This window comes from Sus scrofa, chromosome 18 (assembly GCF_054392235.1).
Source record: "Sus scrofa isolate SSC_HxYL_T2T_F1_AM1 chromosome 18, Sscrofa_HxYL_maternal_Yorkshire_Landrace_v2.0, whole genome shotgun sequence".
NCBI classification, from domain to species: domain Eukaryota; kingdom Metazoa; phylum Chordata; class Mammalia; order Artiodactyla; family Suidae; genus Sus; species Sus scrofa.
In genome coordinates, this window is record NC_139400.1 from 22925188 (window position 1) to 22939085 (window position 13898).

At 46.6% G+C, this 13898-nt stretch overlaps 1 protein-coding gene across 10 annotated transcripts in view; it reads left to right on the forward strand.

Annotated features, from left to right (window-relative positions):
- Positions 1-13898, forward strand: part of LOC100525318 (solute carrier family 23 member 1) — a 50472-nt gene that overhangs the window by 32261 nt on the left and 4313 nt on the right. For 3 of the 10 annotated variants that reach the window (XM_021078775.2, XM_013985609.3, XM_085005396.1), the window contains 5 exons: positions 253-409; positions 1184-1437; positions 10316-10480; positions 11156-11264; positions 12887-12982. In XM_021078775.2, coding sequence (XP_020934434.2) covers positions 253-409; positions 1184-1437; positions 10316-10480; positions 11156-11264; positions 12887-12982 — 781 coding nt within the window. Of the gene's footprint in view, positions 1-252; positions 410-1183; positions 2599-2816; positions 3905-10315; positions 10481-11155; positions 11265-12886; positions 12983-13898 lie in introns of those variants that run through there. The other 7 variants (XR_014833740.1, XR_014833742.1, XR_014833741.1 and 4 more) reach the window with 4 other exon arrangements.

Sequence of the window (13898 nt, forward strand, 5' to 3'; positions counted from 1 at the left end):
TAGACCTTCCTGCCTCTGTTTGACACGAGGGCTCCCCGTGGTTTGTTTTCAATCTTTCTTTAGTGTGCTAACTAGCCCCTGACACAGCTGATTCCTGTTGTCTTTGGAAGGGCTCCTCACCCAACACTTGCTTGCTTCAAAGAGCTCTCCTGATCTCCCTCCTCTGCCCAGCCCCTCCGGGAGGGGTGACGTGGGCGGGGCCAGGGCGGGCCGGGGGCGGGGCCGAGTGTGAAGGGCCCCTCCTTCCCGCAGGTGCTGCTGGCGCTCTGCCTCTCGTGGCTGCTCTGCTTCGTGCTCACCGTCACAAACGCTCTACCCTCGGCACCCACAGCCTACGGGTACTTGGCTCGTACCGACACCAAAGGCAACGTCCTGAGCCAGGCTCCTTGGTTTCGCGTCCCTTACCCAGGTAAAGAGAAGACGGGGATCTTTTTGCCTGGGACACATGTTTCCCAGGACTACCCATGGGGCCAGGGCACTGGAGGGGGAGTTGAACAGAGCCAGAGAGGGGTCTTCTCCACGGCATCTGACAAGGAGGGTCAGCCCCGGGAGTCCATGTGAACCCCCAAGAGAAGAAGACCCTTAGGCTGTCTTAAGGATGCCCTGGGAGTGGCTGCCCAAAGGCTCCCGCTCCCAGGCCTGCCTCCCAGCTGGCCCACGCTTCATCCCCTCCTCCGCCTTGCTCAGACCCCAGAGCCTGGGGGTGGGGAGAGGACAAAGAGGTCCCCACCCCCTAGCCAGACTTTGGGTCTCCTTCTGCAGGTGGTGGCTCCAAGGGTGGCTTGGGACGGAAATAGAACATTTCTGGGCTGGTGGTCAAGGCTATTGCTGAGGCCACTTCTCCTTTCCGTGCAGTTCTTGGTCCAGGGTGTATCAATAACCAGGTTCCACTCCTCCTGGACTGGGGAGCTAGGGCCACCCCGAATCAGAATCTTGGCTTTGAAATGTTTCGAGGCCTTCCCTGGAACAGACCCTGTTGCTGCCTCTGTCTGTGCACAGCGACCTCAAGTTTGGGGCATGGCAGGGCAGGGGTGGGAGACAAAGCCGCAGGACAGTTGTGGGGTTGGAAGACGTGTTGCTTGGTCTTTAAAGCCTTCCAGAGAATCCTCGGGCGATGAAATTGTTTGGGGTTGAGCAGCCTGTGATCTTCCAGATTCATATTCCCCCTGCATTGCCTTTTCAGGACAGTGGGGCCTCCCCACCATCAGCCTGGCTGGCGTCTTTGGGATCATCGCCGGGGTGATCTCCTCCATGGTGGAGTCTGTAGGCGATTACTACGCCTGTGCCCGCCTGGTGGGGGCGCCACCCCCTCCGAGGCACGCCATCAACAGAGGCATCGGCATTGAGGGCCTGGGCTGCCTGCTGGCAGGGGCCTGGGGGACCGGGAATGGCACTACCTCCTACAGCGAGAATGTGGGTGCACTGAGCATCACGAGGGTAAGTCTGCTGACAGTGGGCCCTGGGGCGGGTGGCAGCGCATTCTCTCATCAGTGTCTTAGTCTCTTACTGTTGCTGCAACAAATGATCACAAGCCTGATGACTTTCAACAACCCCAAGTGATTGAGTGTTTTTATGATCTGGAGGTCAGAGAAGGCCAACGCGGGTCCCGTGCGGCTACAGTAAAGGTATTGGCAGGACCGTGGTCCTTTCTGGAGGCTTCAGGGGAAAAATCCTTTTTTTTTTTTTTGGTTTTTCCATCATTGAGGCTGCCCACATTCCAAGCTCTGGCTCCTTTCCTCCACCTTCAAAGCCAGCAATGTGGCCTGTCTCTGACCCTTCTTCCATAGTCACGTCTCCCCTTGGCCGCAGCGCGGCAAGAATCTCTGCTTATGAGGATGCAGGTAATTAGACTGGCCCACCTGGGTAGCTCAGGCTCCTCTCTCCAGCTCAAAATCCTTCACCTGATCACACTGCAAGGTCCCGTTTGCCGTGTACGTTAACACATTCACAGGTTTGGGGATCAGGGCAGGGACATCTCTGAGGAGCCGTTATTCTGCCTGCTGGACTTGACCTTCTTGGTTGTGGCCACCTCCACCTGAATATGCCAAGGACACCTCACACTCAGAATGGCCTCTGATGCTCAGTCCATGGCCCCGTCCTTACTTCTTCTGTGAGCCTTGGCTTAGTGCGTTCACCCAAGTCATCCGTGACTGCTCTCTGAGCTGCGCCCCTCACACTGGGTCCAGTTTTCTCAACATGCCCGTAATTCCCCGTCCTCTTGTCTCTGTTCCCAGTACCTCGACTTTATCGTCTCCCATCTGGACATGGCAGTGTCCCTAACTGTCTCTTCTCAGCATCTTGCCCCTCTGTTATTTAGCTACCACATGGCTGCCCAAGGATCTTTCTAGAACCCAGGTACATTAGTCCCTGCTTAAAATATCTTCATGGCCCCCCATTTTCCACAGGAAGGCCCTATAGTGTCAGCAAGATACTCTTTGGGATGGTGCTTTCTAAGGCGACTTAGAAAAGAATAGCATTGCTGTGTTGCTCTTCTGTGTTTTCTGTGAGCTTCGGCAAACACGATGCCCCCACACACATTCCTACCCTGAGTTTTCTTTCTTTTTTTATTAAAAAAATCTTTTTAATGGCCTCACCTGCGCCATATGGAAGTTCCCAGGCTAGGGGTCAAATTATAGCTGCCGGTGCCGGCCTACACCGTCGCATCTGAGACACATCTGTGGTCTATGTCACAGCTTGCTGGATCCTTAACCCACTGAGCGAGGCAGGGGACTGAACCTTCATCCTCATGGGTACTATTTTGGGTTCTTAACCTGCTGAGCTACAAGGGGAACTCCCCATCCTGTGTTTTCTGATAGCTCCTTTGGACCTATCCACCTGTGTATCCTGCACGGCCTCTGTCACAGAGTGAGCTAAAACCCTGAAGCAAACAGCAGAGCCAGCACCCACCCCTATGGCAAGTTCTGTGTGTTTTGACACTAAATTCTTTGATATTTTCTGAAAGCTTCAAAACCTTTAGTGCAAGTGAGAGAAATGTTTTTGTACGTGAGGCCACTAGCTCACACAAAGATATAGGAAGGGGCTTCATAAGTATAAAGTAGCAGGTATTTTTCCTGCTGAAGGGGAAAAAATCTCATGCAGAACAGAAAATTGTATTTAACAAACAACTTTTTTTTGGTGTGTCATATCTAAATTAAGACCCTTTACAGGAGAGGAAAGAACAGGAAAGAAAAATACATAGAGCACGCAGGCTACAAATCCAGGAGACGGATTAACCCGGATTCGGACTTAGACCTCCCCCTTGTGGCCGTGTGTTGCATCTGCACTGGTTCTCCCTGTTGGCCCCAGAGAAATCAGGCTGAAGGCCAGAGCTTTCTCTTCACTTCTCTAGGAGTCCCTGCCCAGACTAGAGGAGGTATAGGGCTGCACATATCAGTTCCGTGGTTCTAGGATTGGGGATGACCTATTGCTGACTTTATGAGACCATCTGCATATCCAAGGAATATGGTTGAACCTGACAGGTGGATCTGCTGTGCTTAGATTCATGCCTTTGTTCCCACAGTTCATTGTTACCATTGTAGATAAAACAAAACATTCTTCTTAAGTGGTAAATTCTTATACCCCGTCTTCTAATGAGGACAATTAAGAAAATAAGCAAAGGCAGAATCTGCTGCTTTACTGCTGCATTAATGGACTTCAAGTTATTGACATTATAGTATCTTAAAATTTTTTTTTAGGAAGTTCTTGTTGCGGCTTAGCAGTAATGAAACTGACTAGCATCCATGAGGTTGCGGGTTCAATCCCTGGTCTCACTCAGTGGGTTCAGGATCCAGCATTGCCGTGAGCTCTGGTGTAGGCTGGCAGCTGAAGCTCTGATTTGACCCCTAGCCTGGGAATTTCCATGTGGCGCATGTTCGGTCCTAAAAGGCAATAAAATAAAATAAAATTGTGGTAAAATGTACATAACATAATTATTATTTTTTAAATTATTTGGCCAGGTCTGTGGCATGCAGAAGTTCCCAGACCAGGGATTGAACCTGTATCACAGCAATGACAATGGAGGATCCTTAACCATTAGGCCACTAGGGAACTCCCCATTTTATTTTCAAATGTAGAGTTCAGTAATATTGAGTGTATTCACATTGTTGTGCAATAGATCTCCAGAACTTTTTCACTTCCAAAACTGAAACAACACTAGAGTATCTTTGAAGGACTGGGAATAGACACAAATGGAGGGAAAGGTTCAAGAACTACCCGCAGACTTTCACTGATAATAGACTCATGAGGGGCTCCTCAGAGCAGTACAACTTTAACTTTTGAGGGTCATACTGAGTGCTTCCGGGTCAGAGGTCATTTTTTGTCTCACTGATAGCTGTCACTCAAACCCCAGACATAACCCTTGACTAGCACAATGATCAGGAATGCCCATTGTGACAGCTGTGTGTGCTGGCACTGGGATGGGCTCTGTGATGGGATGACGTGTGACCCACAGCCCATGATCTTCACAGCAGAGTATTTTTAAAAACCTTAGAAACAATTTTATTTTCCGATCTAATAGCCGCTCTAAGGGGGTAAAACAAACTCCTAGCTACTTGAAGAACACTATGCAAACCAGGTAATAGCGATTAGTAGTGATTCTAGCACAACCGATCCTCTGTAGAAATGACCTAGAAGAGTTCCGGCATGGCTCAGTGGTTAGCAAACCTGACTAACATCTGTGAGGATGTGGGTTCAATCCCTGGCCTCACTCAGTGGGTTAAGGATCTGGCGTTGCCCTGAGCTGTGGTGTGGGTCACAGATGCAGCTCGGATCCTGTGTTGCTGTGGCTGTGGCGTAGGCCAGCAGCTACACCTTGGATTGGATGCCTAGCCTGGGAACGTCCATATGCCACGCGTGTGGCCCTAAAAAGACAAAAAAAAAAAAAAAAAAAAAAGAAAAAGAAATGAACTAGAGGAAAACTCACCTTTAAGATTCTTGATTTTGGACCAATTAGTGCAGTATGACAGCGTGAAAATGAGCCTCATCTCAGTTTTGTATCTTAATCAACCTCCCCATAGGTGAGGGGGAATCATAGTTTACACCTATTCCATAATAATTGCTTGCCAAGAAAATCTAATTTGTCCTAATTGAGAAAATGCATTGATTAATAATAACAAAGTGACGTTTACAGAGGGAACTTTTGGAAATAGAAATCACATCATTCTCTACCCTGCCTAACCCAGTTCTGCTGAGAGTCTCCTTTGTCTTTGGATTTGTTTTTGTTTTTGTTTTTGTCTTTTTAGGGCCATACCCTCAGCATATGGAAATTCCCAGGCTAGGGGTCGAATCAGAGCCATAGTTGCTGGCCCACAGCAACACCAGATCTGAGCCGCATCTGTGACCCACACCACAGCTCCCAGCAACTCAGGATCCTTAACCCACCGAAGGAGGTCAGGAATCGAATCCATGTCTTCATGGATACTAGTCAGGTTTGTTACCACTGAGCCATAATGAAAACACCTGGATTCCAGATTTTTCGTTGTGGCAGAGTACGCAGAACATAAATTTAGCATCTTAACCATTTCTAAATGTACAGTTCAGTGGAGTTCAGCACACCCACATTGTTGTGCAACCAAACTTCAGAACTCTTCTCTCCTGCAAAACTGAAATCTGTGCCAACTGAGCAACCCCTCCTTTTCCCCTCCTCTCCCAGCCCTGGGGCCACTACCACCTGCTTTCTGTCTAGGAATTTAACTGCTCCAGGTCCAAGTGGAAATCAGACAGTGTTTGTCTTTTGGTGAGGGGCTTTTTTCACTTCATGTCCCCCGAGTTCATCCATATGGTGCAGCTGGCAGAATTTCCTTCCTTTCCAAGGCTGACCGCTATCCACTGCATGTTAGATTCATCACGTTGTCTTTATGCCTTGTCTTTGGAATTTAACTCCTTTCCACGGCCCTTCAAGCGCGTCACGCTGGAGCCCTCTTCTCGCTCTCCGCTCCATCCCCACCTCTCCCCCTGCATCCCTGTGCCCCCGACGCCTCAGCTCCCTTCCGAAGCTTTACTGAGGTACCTGTGACTATAATATTGTATAAGTTTAAGGTGTTCAGTGTGTTTATTGAGATATATATGTACATATAAAACCACCATTAGGGAGTTTCCCTCCTGGCGCAGTGGTGAACGAATCCAACTAGGAACCATGAGGCTGCAAGTTCGATCCCTTGGCCTTGCTCCATGGGTTAAGGATCCGGCGTTGCCGCAAGCTGTGGTGTAGGTTGCAGAAGTGGCTCGGATCTGGCGTTGCTGTGCCTCTGGTGTAGGCCGGTGGCTACAGCTCTGATTGGACCCCTAGCTTGGGAACCTCCATATGCCTCGGGAAGCGGCCCTAGAAAAGGCAAAAAGAACAAAACAAACAAACAAACAAAAAAACAGACCACCATTAACTAACACCTCTTATCACGTTCCATAATTACAGGGTTTTTTTTTTTTTGTGGTGAGATCATTTAAGATCTACTATCTTAGCAACTTTGAAGTGTACAGCACAGTTTTTGTTAAGTCTAATCACCATGCCATGCATTAGCCCCCCAGAACTGAGTCATCTTCTAACAGGAAGGCTGTGTTCCTTGATGAACTTCTCCCCATTTCCGCCAGCAGCAGCCCCTAGTAACCAGTTCTACCTGCAGCTTCTACAAGTTTAGCTTTTTTAGATTCCACATGTAAACGTAATCGTTCAGTATTTATTTTTCTCTGTCTGACTTCTTTCACTTAATGCAATGCCTTCAAGTTCCATTTATGTTGTCACAAATGGCAAGATTTCATTCTTTCTTATGGGTTAATAATATTTCCCTCTATATGCCCTAGCTTCTCTATCCATTCATCCATTGACTGACACTTAGATTGTTTCCATATCTTAGCTCTTGTAAATAATGGTGCAGTGAGCACAGAGGATGAATGGTTTTTTGAGTTCGCGTTTTTATTTTCTTTGCATAATATCCAGAAGTGGAATTGCTGGATCACATGGCAGTTCTATTTTTAACTTCATGAGGAACCTCCATGCTGCTTTCCATAATGACTGCACCAATTTACGTTCCCGCCACCAGTGCACAGAATTCCTTTTGCTCCCCATGGTCACCAGCACTTCTTACCTTTTGTCTTTGTGATGATGACCATTCTAACAGATGTGAGGTTATATCTCATGGTGGTTTTGATTTGCAGTTTCCTGATGATTAGTGATGTTGAGCATCTTTTCATGTACCTGTTGGCCATGTATATGTCTTCTTTAGAACAAAATATCTATTCAGCTTCCTGCCCATTCAAAAATTGTTGTTGTTATTGGATTGTATGAGTTCTTTATATATTTTGGATATTAAACCCTCATCTGATGGTTTGCAAATATTTTCTCCCACATCATAGGGTGATTTTTCATTTTGTTGATTGATTTGCTGTGCAGAAGCCTTTTATTTTTGTGTAGTCCCACTTGTGGATGTTCAGTTTTGTTGCTTGTACTTTTGGTGTCATATCCAAAAAAAAAAAATCATTGCCAAGACTAATGTCAAGAAGCTACCCTGTGTTTTCTTCTAGGAGTTTTACAGTTTCAGGTCTTACATTTAAGTATCGAATCCATTTTGAGTTAAACCGTGTGAGTGGTATGAAGATAGTGGTTCAGTTTCATTTTTCTGCATGTAGTTATCCAGTTTTCCCAATGCTATTTATTGAGGAGACTATCCTTTCCAAGTTTTGTGGCTCCCTTGCCACATATTAGTTGGTCATATATGCATGGTTTTATTTTTGGGCTCTTATTTCTGGTCTATTGGTCTATGGGTTTGATTACTACGGCTTTGTAGTATAGTTTGAAATCAGGAGTATGATGCCTCTAGTTTTATTTTTCTTTTTCAGGATTGCTTTGGCTATTCAGGGTTTTTAGTGGTTACATATTAATTTTAGGATTGTTTTTTCTGTTTCTGTGAAAATGCCTTTGGAAGTTTGATAGAAATCAGAGTTCCCATTGTGGCACAGAGGAAATGAATCTGACTAGGAACCATGAGGTTGCAGTTGGAACCCTGGCCTCACTCAGTGGGTCAAGGATTCGGCATTGCCGTGGGCTGTGGTGTAGACTGCAGAAGTGGCTCGGATCTGGCATTGCTGTGGCTGTGGTGTAGGCCGGTGGCTACAGCTCCAATTAGACCCCTAGCCTGGGAGCCTTCATATGCTGCGGGTGTAGCCCTAAAAAGACAAAAAAAAAAAAAAAAAAAAAAAAAGAAAGAAAGAAAGAAATTTGAAATTTCATTGAATCTATAGATGGCTTTGAACATTATGGACATTTTAATAATATCATTTCTTCCAATCAGAAACATTGGATATCTTTCCATTTATGTGTCTTCAATTTCTTTCATCAAAGTCTTAAAGCTTTCATCTCCTTAGTTAAATTCATTCTTAAGTATTTTATTGTTTTTGATGCTGTCGTGCATGGGATTTTTCCCCCAGATGTTTAATTATTGTTAGTATAAAGAAGTACAACTGATTTCTGTATTTTATATCCTTTGACTTTGCTGAATTCATTGATTAACTATGACAATTTCTTGGTGGAGTCTTTAGGGTTTTCTACATATAAGAGCATAATATCGGCAAATAAAGATAGTTTTACTTCCCCCTTTCTGATTTGGATGCTTTTTATTTCTTTATCTTATCTGATTGCTATGGCTATGACTTCCAGTAATATGTTGAGTAGGAGTAATGAGACTTGGCATCCTTGTCTTGTTTCTGACCTTAGAAGAAAAGCTTCAAACGTTTGACTATTGAGTGTGATGTTAGCTGCAAGTATTTTGTATATGGGCTTTATTGTGTTGAGGTACATTCTTTCTATATTCAATTTGTTGAAAAAAAATTTTTTTTTTCTTTTTAGGGGCACACCTGTGACATATGGAAGTTCCCAGGCTAGAGGTCAAATTGGAGCTACAGCTGCTGGCCTACACCACAACTCACAGCAATGCTGGGTCCTTAACCCACTGAACAAGGCCAGGGATTGAACCTGCATCCTCATGGATCTTAGTCGGGTTCATTAACTGCTGAGCCATGAAGGGAACTCATGAAAGTTTTTTTTTTTTTTTTTTTTATCATGAAAGAGTGTTGTTTTTTTTTTTTTCCAATGATTTTCTGCATCTATTGAGATGGTAATGTTTTTTCTTTTCATTCTATTAATGTGGTGTATCACATTTGTTGATTGGCATATGTTAAGACTGCATCCCAGGGATAAGTCCCACTTGATCATAGTGTATGATCCTTTTAATGTGCTATTAAATTGGTTTGCTAATATTTTCTTGATAATTTTTGCATCTGTATTCATCAGGAATATTGATCTGTACATTTGACCCTTGAACAGTATGGTGTATGAGGTGGGGTTAGGGGCACTAATCCTCCACGCAGTCAAAAATCCATATGTAACTCTTTCCCCTTTTTATGGCCGCGCCTGAGGCATATGGAAGTTCCCAGGCTCAGGGTTGAATTGGAGCTGCAGCTGTTGGCCTCCACCACAGCCACAGCAATGCCAGATTCAAGCTGCTTCTTCCACCTATGCCACAACTTTCAGCAATGCTGGATCCTTAATCCACTGACTGAAGCCAGGGATTGAACCCGCATCCTCGCAGACACTAAATTGGGTACTTAACCCACCAAGCCACAGTGGGAGCTCTCATTTATAACTTATCGTTGGCCCTCTGTATACGTGGTCCCTCCATATCCATGTTTCCTTCATATCTGCGGTTCTACATCCATGTACTCAACTCGTCATGGCTTGTTTAGTTCTGTAGTGTTTACTATTGAAAAAAATCAGTGTGTAAGTGAACCCACACAGTTCAAACTCCTTGTTCAAGGGTCAACTGGACTTCCTTTTCCTGTAGTGTCAGGTTAATGCTACCCTCATAAAATGAGCTCGTGAAGTCAGCATTATTAATCTCACTTGGTAAATTTGGAGGCTGACATTTGGTAAGGTTAGGTAACATACCCCAGCCACGGAGCTAGTTAGAGGCAGAGCTGGGATTGGCTCTCAGACCACCATTGGGCTGCTCCCTCCCAAGAGAGGCCTCCTGCCTCACTGTAAAGGCTCCTTAGAGAAGGGGCATTTGAACCAGGACTTGATGATAAGTGTGAGAGCAGCAGAGAGAAGAGGTGAGGGCAGAAGTGGAGACGCAAAGTCGCATCCTCATCCTTTCTCCAACCCCGTATGGGAGCAGATGGGGGGCATTTCTGGGTGGGGGGGGCTGTTCCTGTGGGTCCCCTGGTGCGTGATTCGTGGTGCCCTAGGAGCAGGGCAGAGGCCTCTGGGGCGCGCAGCCTGGCCAGTGCTGAGCTCCTCCTCCAGCCCCCGTCTCCCTGAGCGCTGCAGGTGGGGAGCAGGATGGTGATTGTCGCCGCGGGCTGTGTGCTGCTCCTGATGGGCGTATTCGGGAAGATCGGGGCTGCCTTTGCCACCATCCCGACCCCTGTGATCGGAGGCATGTTCCTGGTGATGTTCGGGGTCATCACGGCCGTGGGGATTTCCAACCTGCAGGTGAGGCCGGGCATCCTTAGAAAAGCAGCAGCACTGCATCTCCTGCCAGGAGCCCGGAGGGATGGAGACAGTGGAACGGGGTGGGGCAAGGGAGCAGGGGAAGGGACTCCTCTGTCCCAGAAAGCGCTCTGGCCCCAAATGGAAGAAAGAAGTAGCCAGAAGCACCCAGACTTCTGGAAAACAAAGTTGTATCAATTCGAATTAGATCATCCAAACCTTAGCGTTCACACTGTGGCTCAGTGGTCAATGAACCCGACTGGACTGGTATCCATGAGGACGTGGGTTCAATCCCTGGCCTTGCTCAGTGGGTGAAGGATTCCAAGTTACCATGAGCTGTGGTGTAGGTTGCAGATAGCAGCTGATATCCCAAGTTGCTGTGGCTGTGGTGTAGGCCAGCAGCTACAGCTCAGAATCCACCCTAGCCTGGGAACTTCCATATGCCACAGGAGCGGCCCTAAAAAAGAAAAAAAGGAAAAAAAAAAAATCCAAAGCACTCAGCTCCCAGGATTAGGTGGGAGTCAGGACTTGGCTGAGAGCTTGTGCCCTCTGAGTCCAGCTTCCTGCTCCAACTTCCGGTGGTGGAGGGAGGGGAGGGGGCTTTGGAGGGGTCTGTTTGATTGATTGCACTACAGGCGCTGATGGGTCCGGGCTGCCCTGGGGGCCTCTCTCCTGCAGTACGTGGACATGAACTCATCCAGAAACCTCTTTGTCTTTGGCTTCTCCATCTACTGTGGGCTTGCTGTTCCCAACTGGGTGAACAAGAACCCCGAGAGGCTCCACACAGGTGATTCCCCATCCTCTAGGCTTTGACCACTCCAGGGGCAGAGCTGGTGAGGCCTTTGGTCCCTGGAAATTCCTGTCACTCGAAAAAAAATTCATTAGCGTCACCATGCTCTATATTACATCGTCATGACTTATTTCCAGTTTTATTACGATATAGTTGACATACATCACTGTGTGAGTTCCAGGTATACAGCATAAAAGTTTGATGTACATATATTGTGAAACTATTACCATAATAATTCTAGTCTATACCCGTCATCTCGTATAGATACAATGAAGAAAAATGCAAAAAAAGAGAAAATTTTTCTCCTTACGATGAGAACTCTTAGGATTTACAACTTTTCTGTAAAGCAATGTCAGCTCTAGTCGTCTTGTACATTACAGCCCTCATACTTGTTCATCTTATAACTGGAAGTGGTTACCCTTTGACCAGCTACTCCAATTCCTCCTGCCCTCACGCCCTGCCTCTGGTAACCACTAATCTGATCTCTTTTTCCATGAGGTTTTTTTTTTATGATTGCACATATAAATGAGATCATACACTATTTGTCTTTATCTGACTTTTGTCATTTAGCATAACGCCCTCAAGGTCTATCCATGTTGTCATACGTAGGCAAATTTCATTCTTTTGTTTGTTTGTTTTTGGCTGCCCCGAGGCAGAGCTCCTGGGCCGGGGATCAGATCCCATCCAGCAGCCTTGAACTAAGCCACAGCTGTGGCAACGCCAGATCCTTAACCCACTGTGCCAGGCAGGGGATCGAACCTGCATCCCAGTGCTCCTAAGATGCTGCTGATTCTGTTGTGCCACAGCAGGAGCCCCTCATTCTTTTTTTTAATGGCTTAATAATATCCACTGGGAATCTATACCACATTTTCTTTAGTCATTCAGCCACTGAGGGACACTGAGGTTGTTTCCATATCTTGGCTCTTGTAAATAATGCTGAACTTGGGGGATGCATATATTTTTTGCGTTTTCATTTTCTTTGAATAGTACCTAAAAGTGGAATTATTCAGTCATATGGAAATTCTGTTTTTAATTTTTTGAGGAATTTCCATGCTGTTTTCCATACGAGCTGCACTAATTTACATTCCCAGTAACAGTGCATAAGGGTTCCCTTTTCTCCACAGCCTCGCCGACTCTTCTTAGTTCTTGTCTTTGGTAAAAGCCATTCCAACAGGCGTGAGATGCTATCTCATTGTGGTTTTGATTTGCATTTCACTGACGATTAGTGATGTTGAACACTTTTCATGTACCTGTTGGCCATCTGGATGTCTTCTTTGGAAAAACCTCTATTCTGATCCTCTGCCTCTTTTTATTTTTTATTTTATTTTTTTATTTGTGTCTTTTTAGGACTGCACCTGCAGCAAGTGGAAATTCCCAGGCTAGGGGTCCAATTGGAGCTATAGCTGCCAGCCTATGCCGCAGCCACAGCAACGTGGAATCTGAGCCATGTCTGCGACCTACACCACAGCTCACGGCAACGCCGGATCCCTATCCCACTGAGCGAGGCCAGGGATCAAACCCGTGTCCTCATGGATACCAGTTGGGTTCATTACCCCTGAGTCACAATGGGAAGTCCCTCCTGCCCATTTTTACTCCCTGTCACTTTGTCTCCACTCCAGGGATTCTCCAACTGGACCAGGTCATCCAGGTGCTGCTGACCACAGGCATGTTTGTTGGTGGATTTCTGGGTTTTCTACTGGACAACACCATCCCTGGTAGGGCTCACTTTTGCTCTGAAAGCTAGGAGTTTGGGTAGATGGTCAGGATTTGGGCCACATGCGTTGTTTCTCTGGCCCAGATTTCCATGTAAAAATCTGGGCTCGTGGAGTTTAAAAATCTGAGCAGACCCTGGGTCTGGGTGGGATGTACAGGTGTGTACTAGCTTTCTAGGGCCACCATCACAAAATACCGCAGACTGGGGAGCTTAAACAACTGAAATGTATTTTCTCACAGTTCTGGAGGCTGGAAGGCCAAGATCAAGGTATTGGCAGGGTAGCTTCTCCTGGGGTCTCTTTCCTTGGCTTGAAGACAGGTGGCCTTTCCTTCCTGTGTGTGCATCTCTGGTGTCTCTCTGCGTGTCCTAATCTCCTCCTCTAATAATGACACCAGTCGTATTAAGTTCGAGCCCATCCTAAAGGCCTCATCTTTAATTGCCTCTTGAAAGACTGTCTCCAGATACAGTCACATTCTGAGGTCTAGGGGGTTATGCGTTCAACCTAAGATTTTTGTGGGAGGACACAGTTCAGCCCCTAAAAAGACCCTAAGGTGAGGAATACACCAGAAAGAAAAAAGCAGAAGACACATCCATAGCTCTCGCTGAGCCTGCATTCTAGTTGGTGGGGGAGAGAACACGGCATTCTTTCATTCATGGTGCAATAAAAACCATAGCGAGTGTGCTGGGTTCCAGGGGCTCTGTACCCAGGATACAAAGAGCAGCAAGACAGGCCCCCTGCCTTCTAGAAACTCGCAGACTAACTGGGACGAAAGGCATGAAAACAGACCATTGCAATACAGGACATTAAGTGTGATGATGAGCCAACCAAGTCCGTGAGCTCAGACCATGTGGCTGGTGAAGGGCGCAGAGCTGCCTTCTTCACTGATGGCTTTTGGAGCTCGCTCCTTGATCCTCCC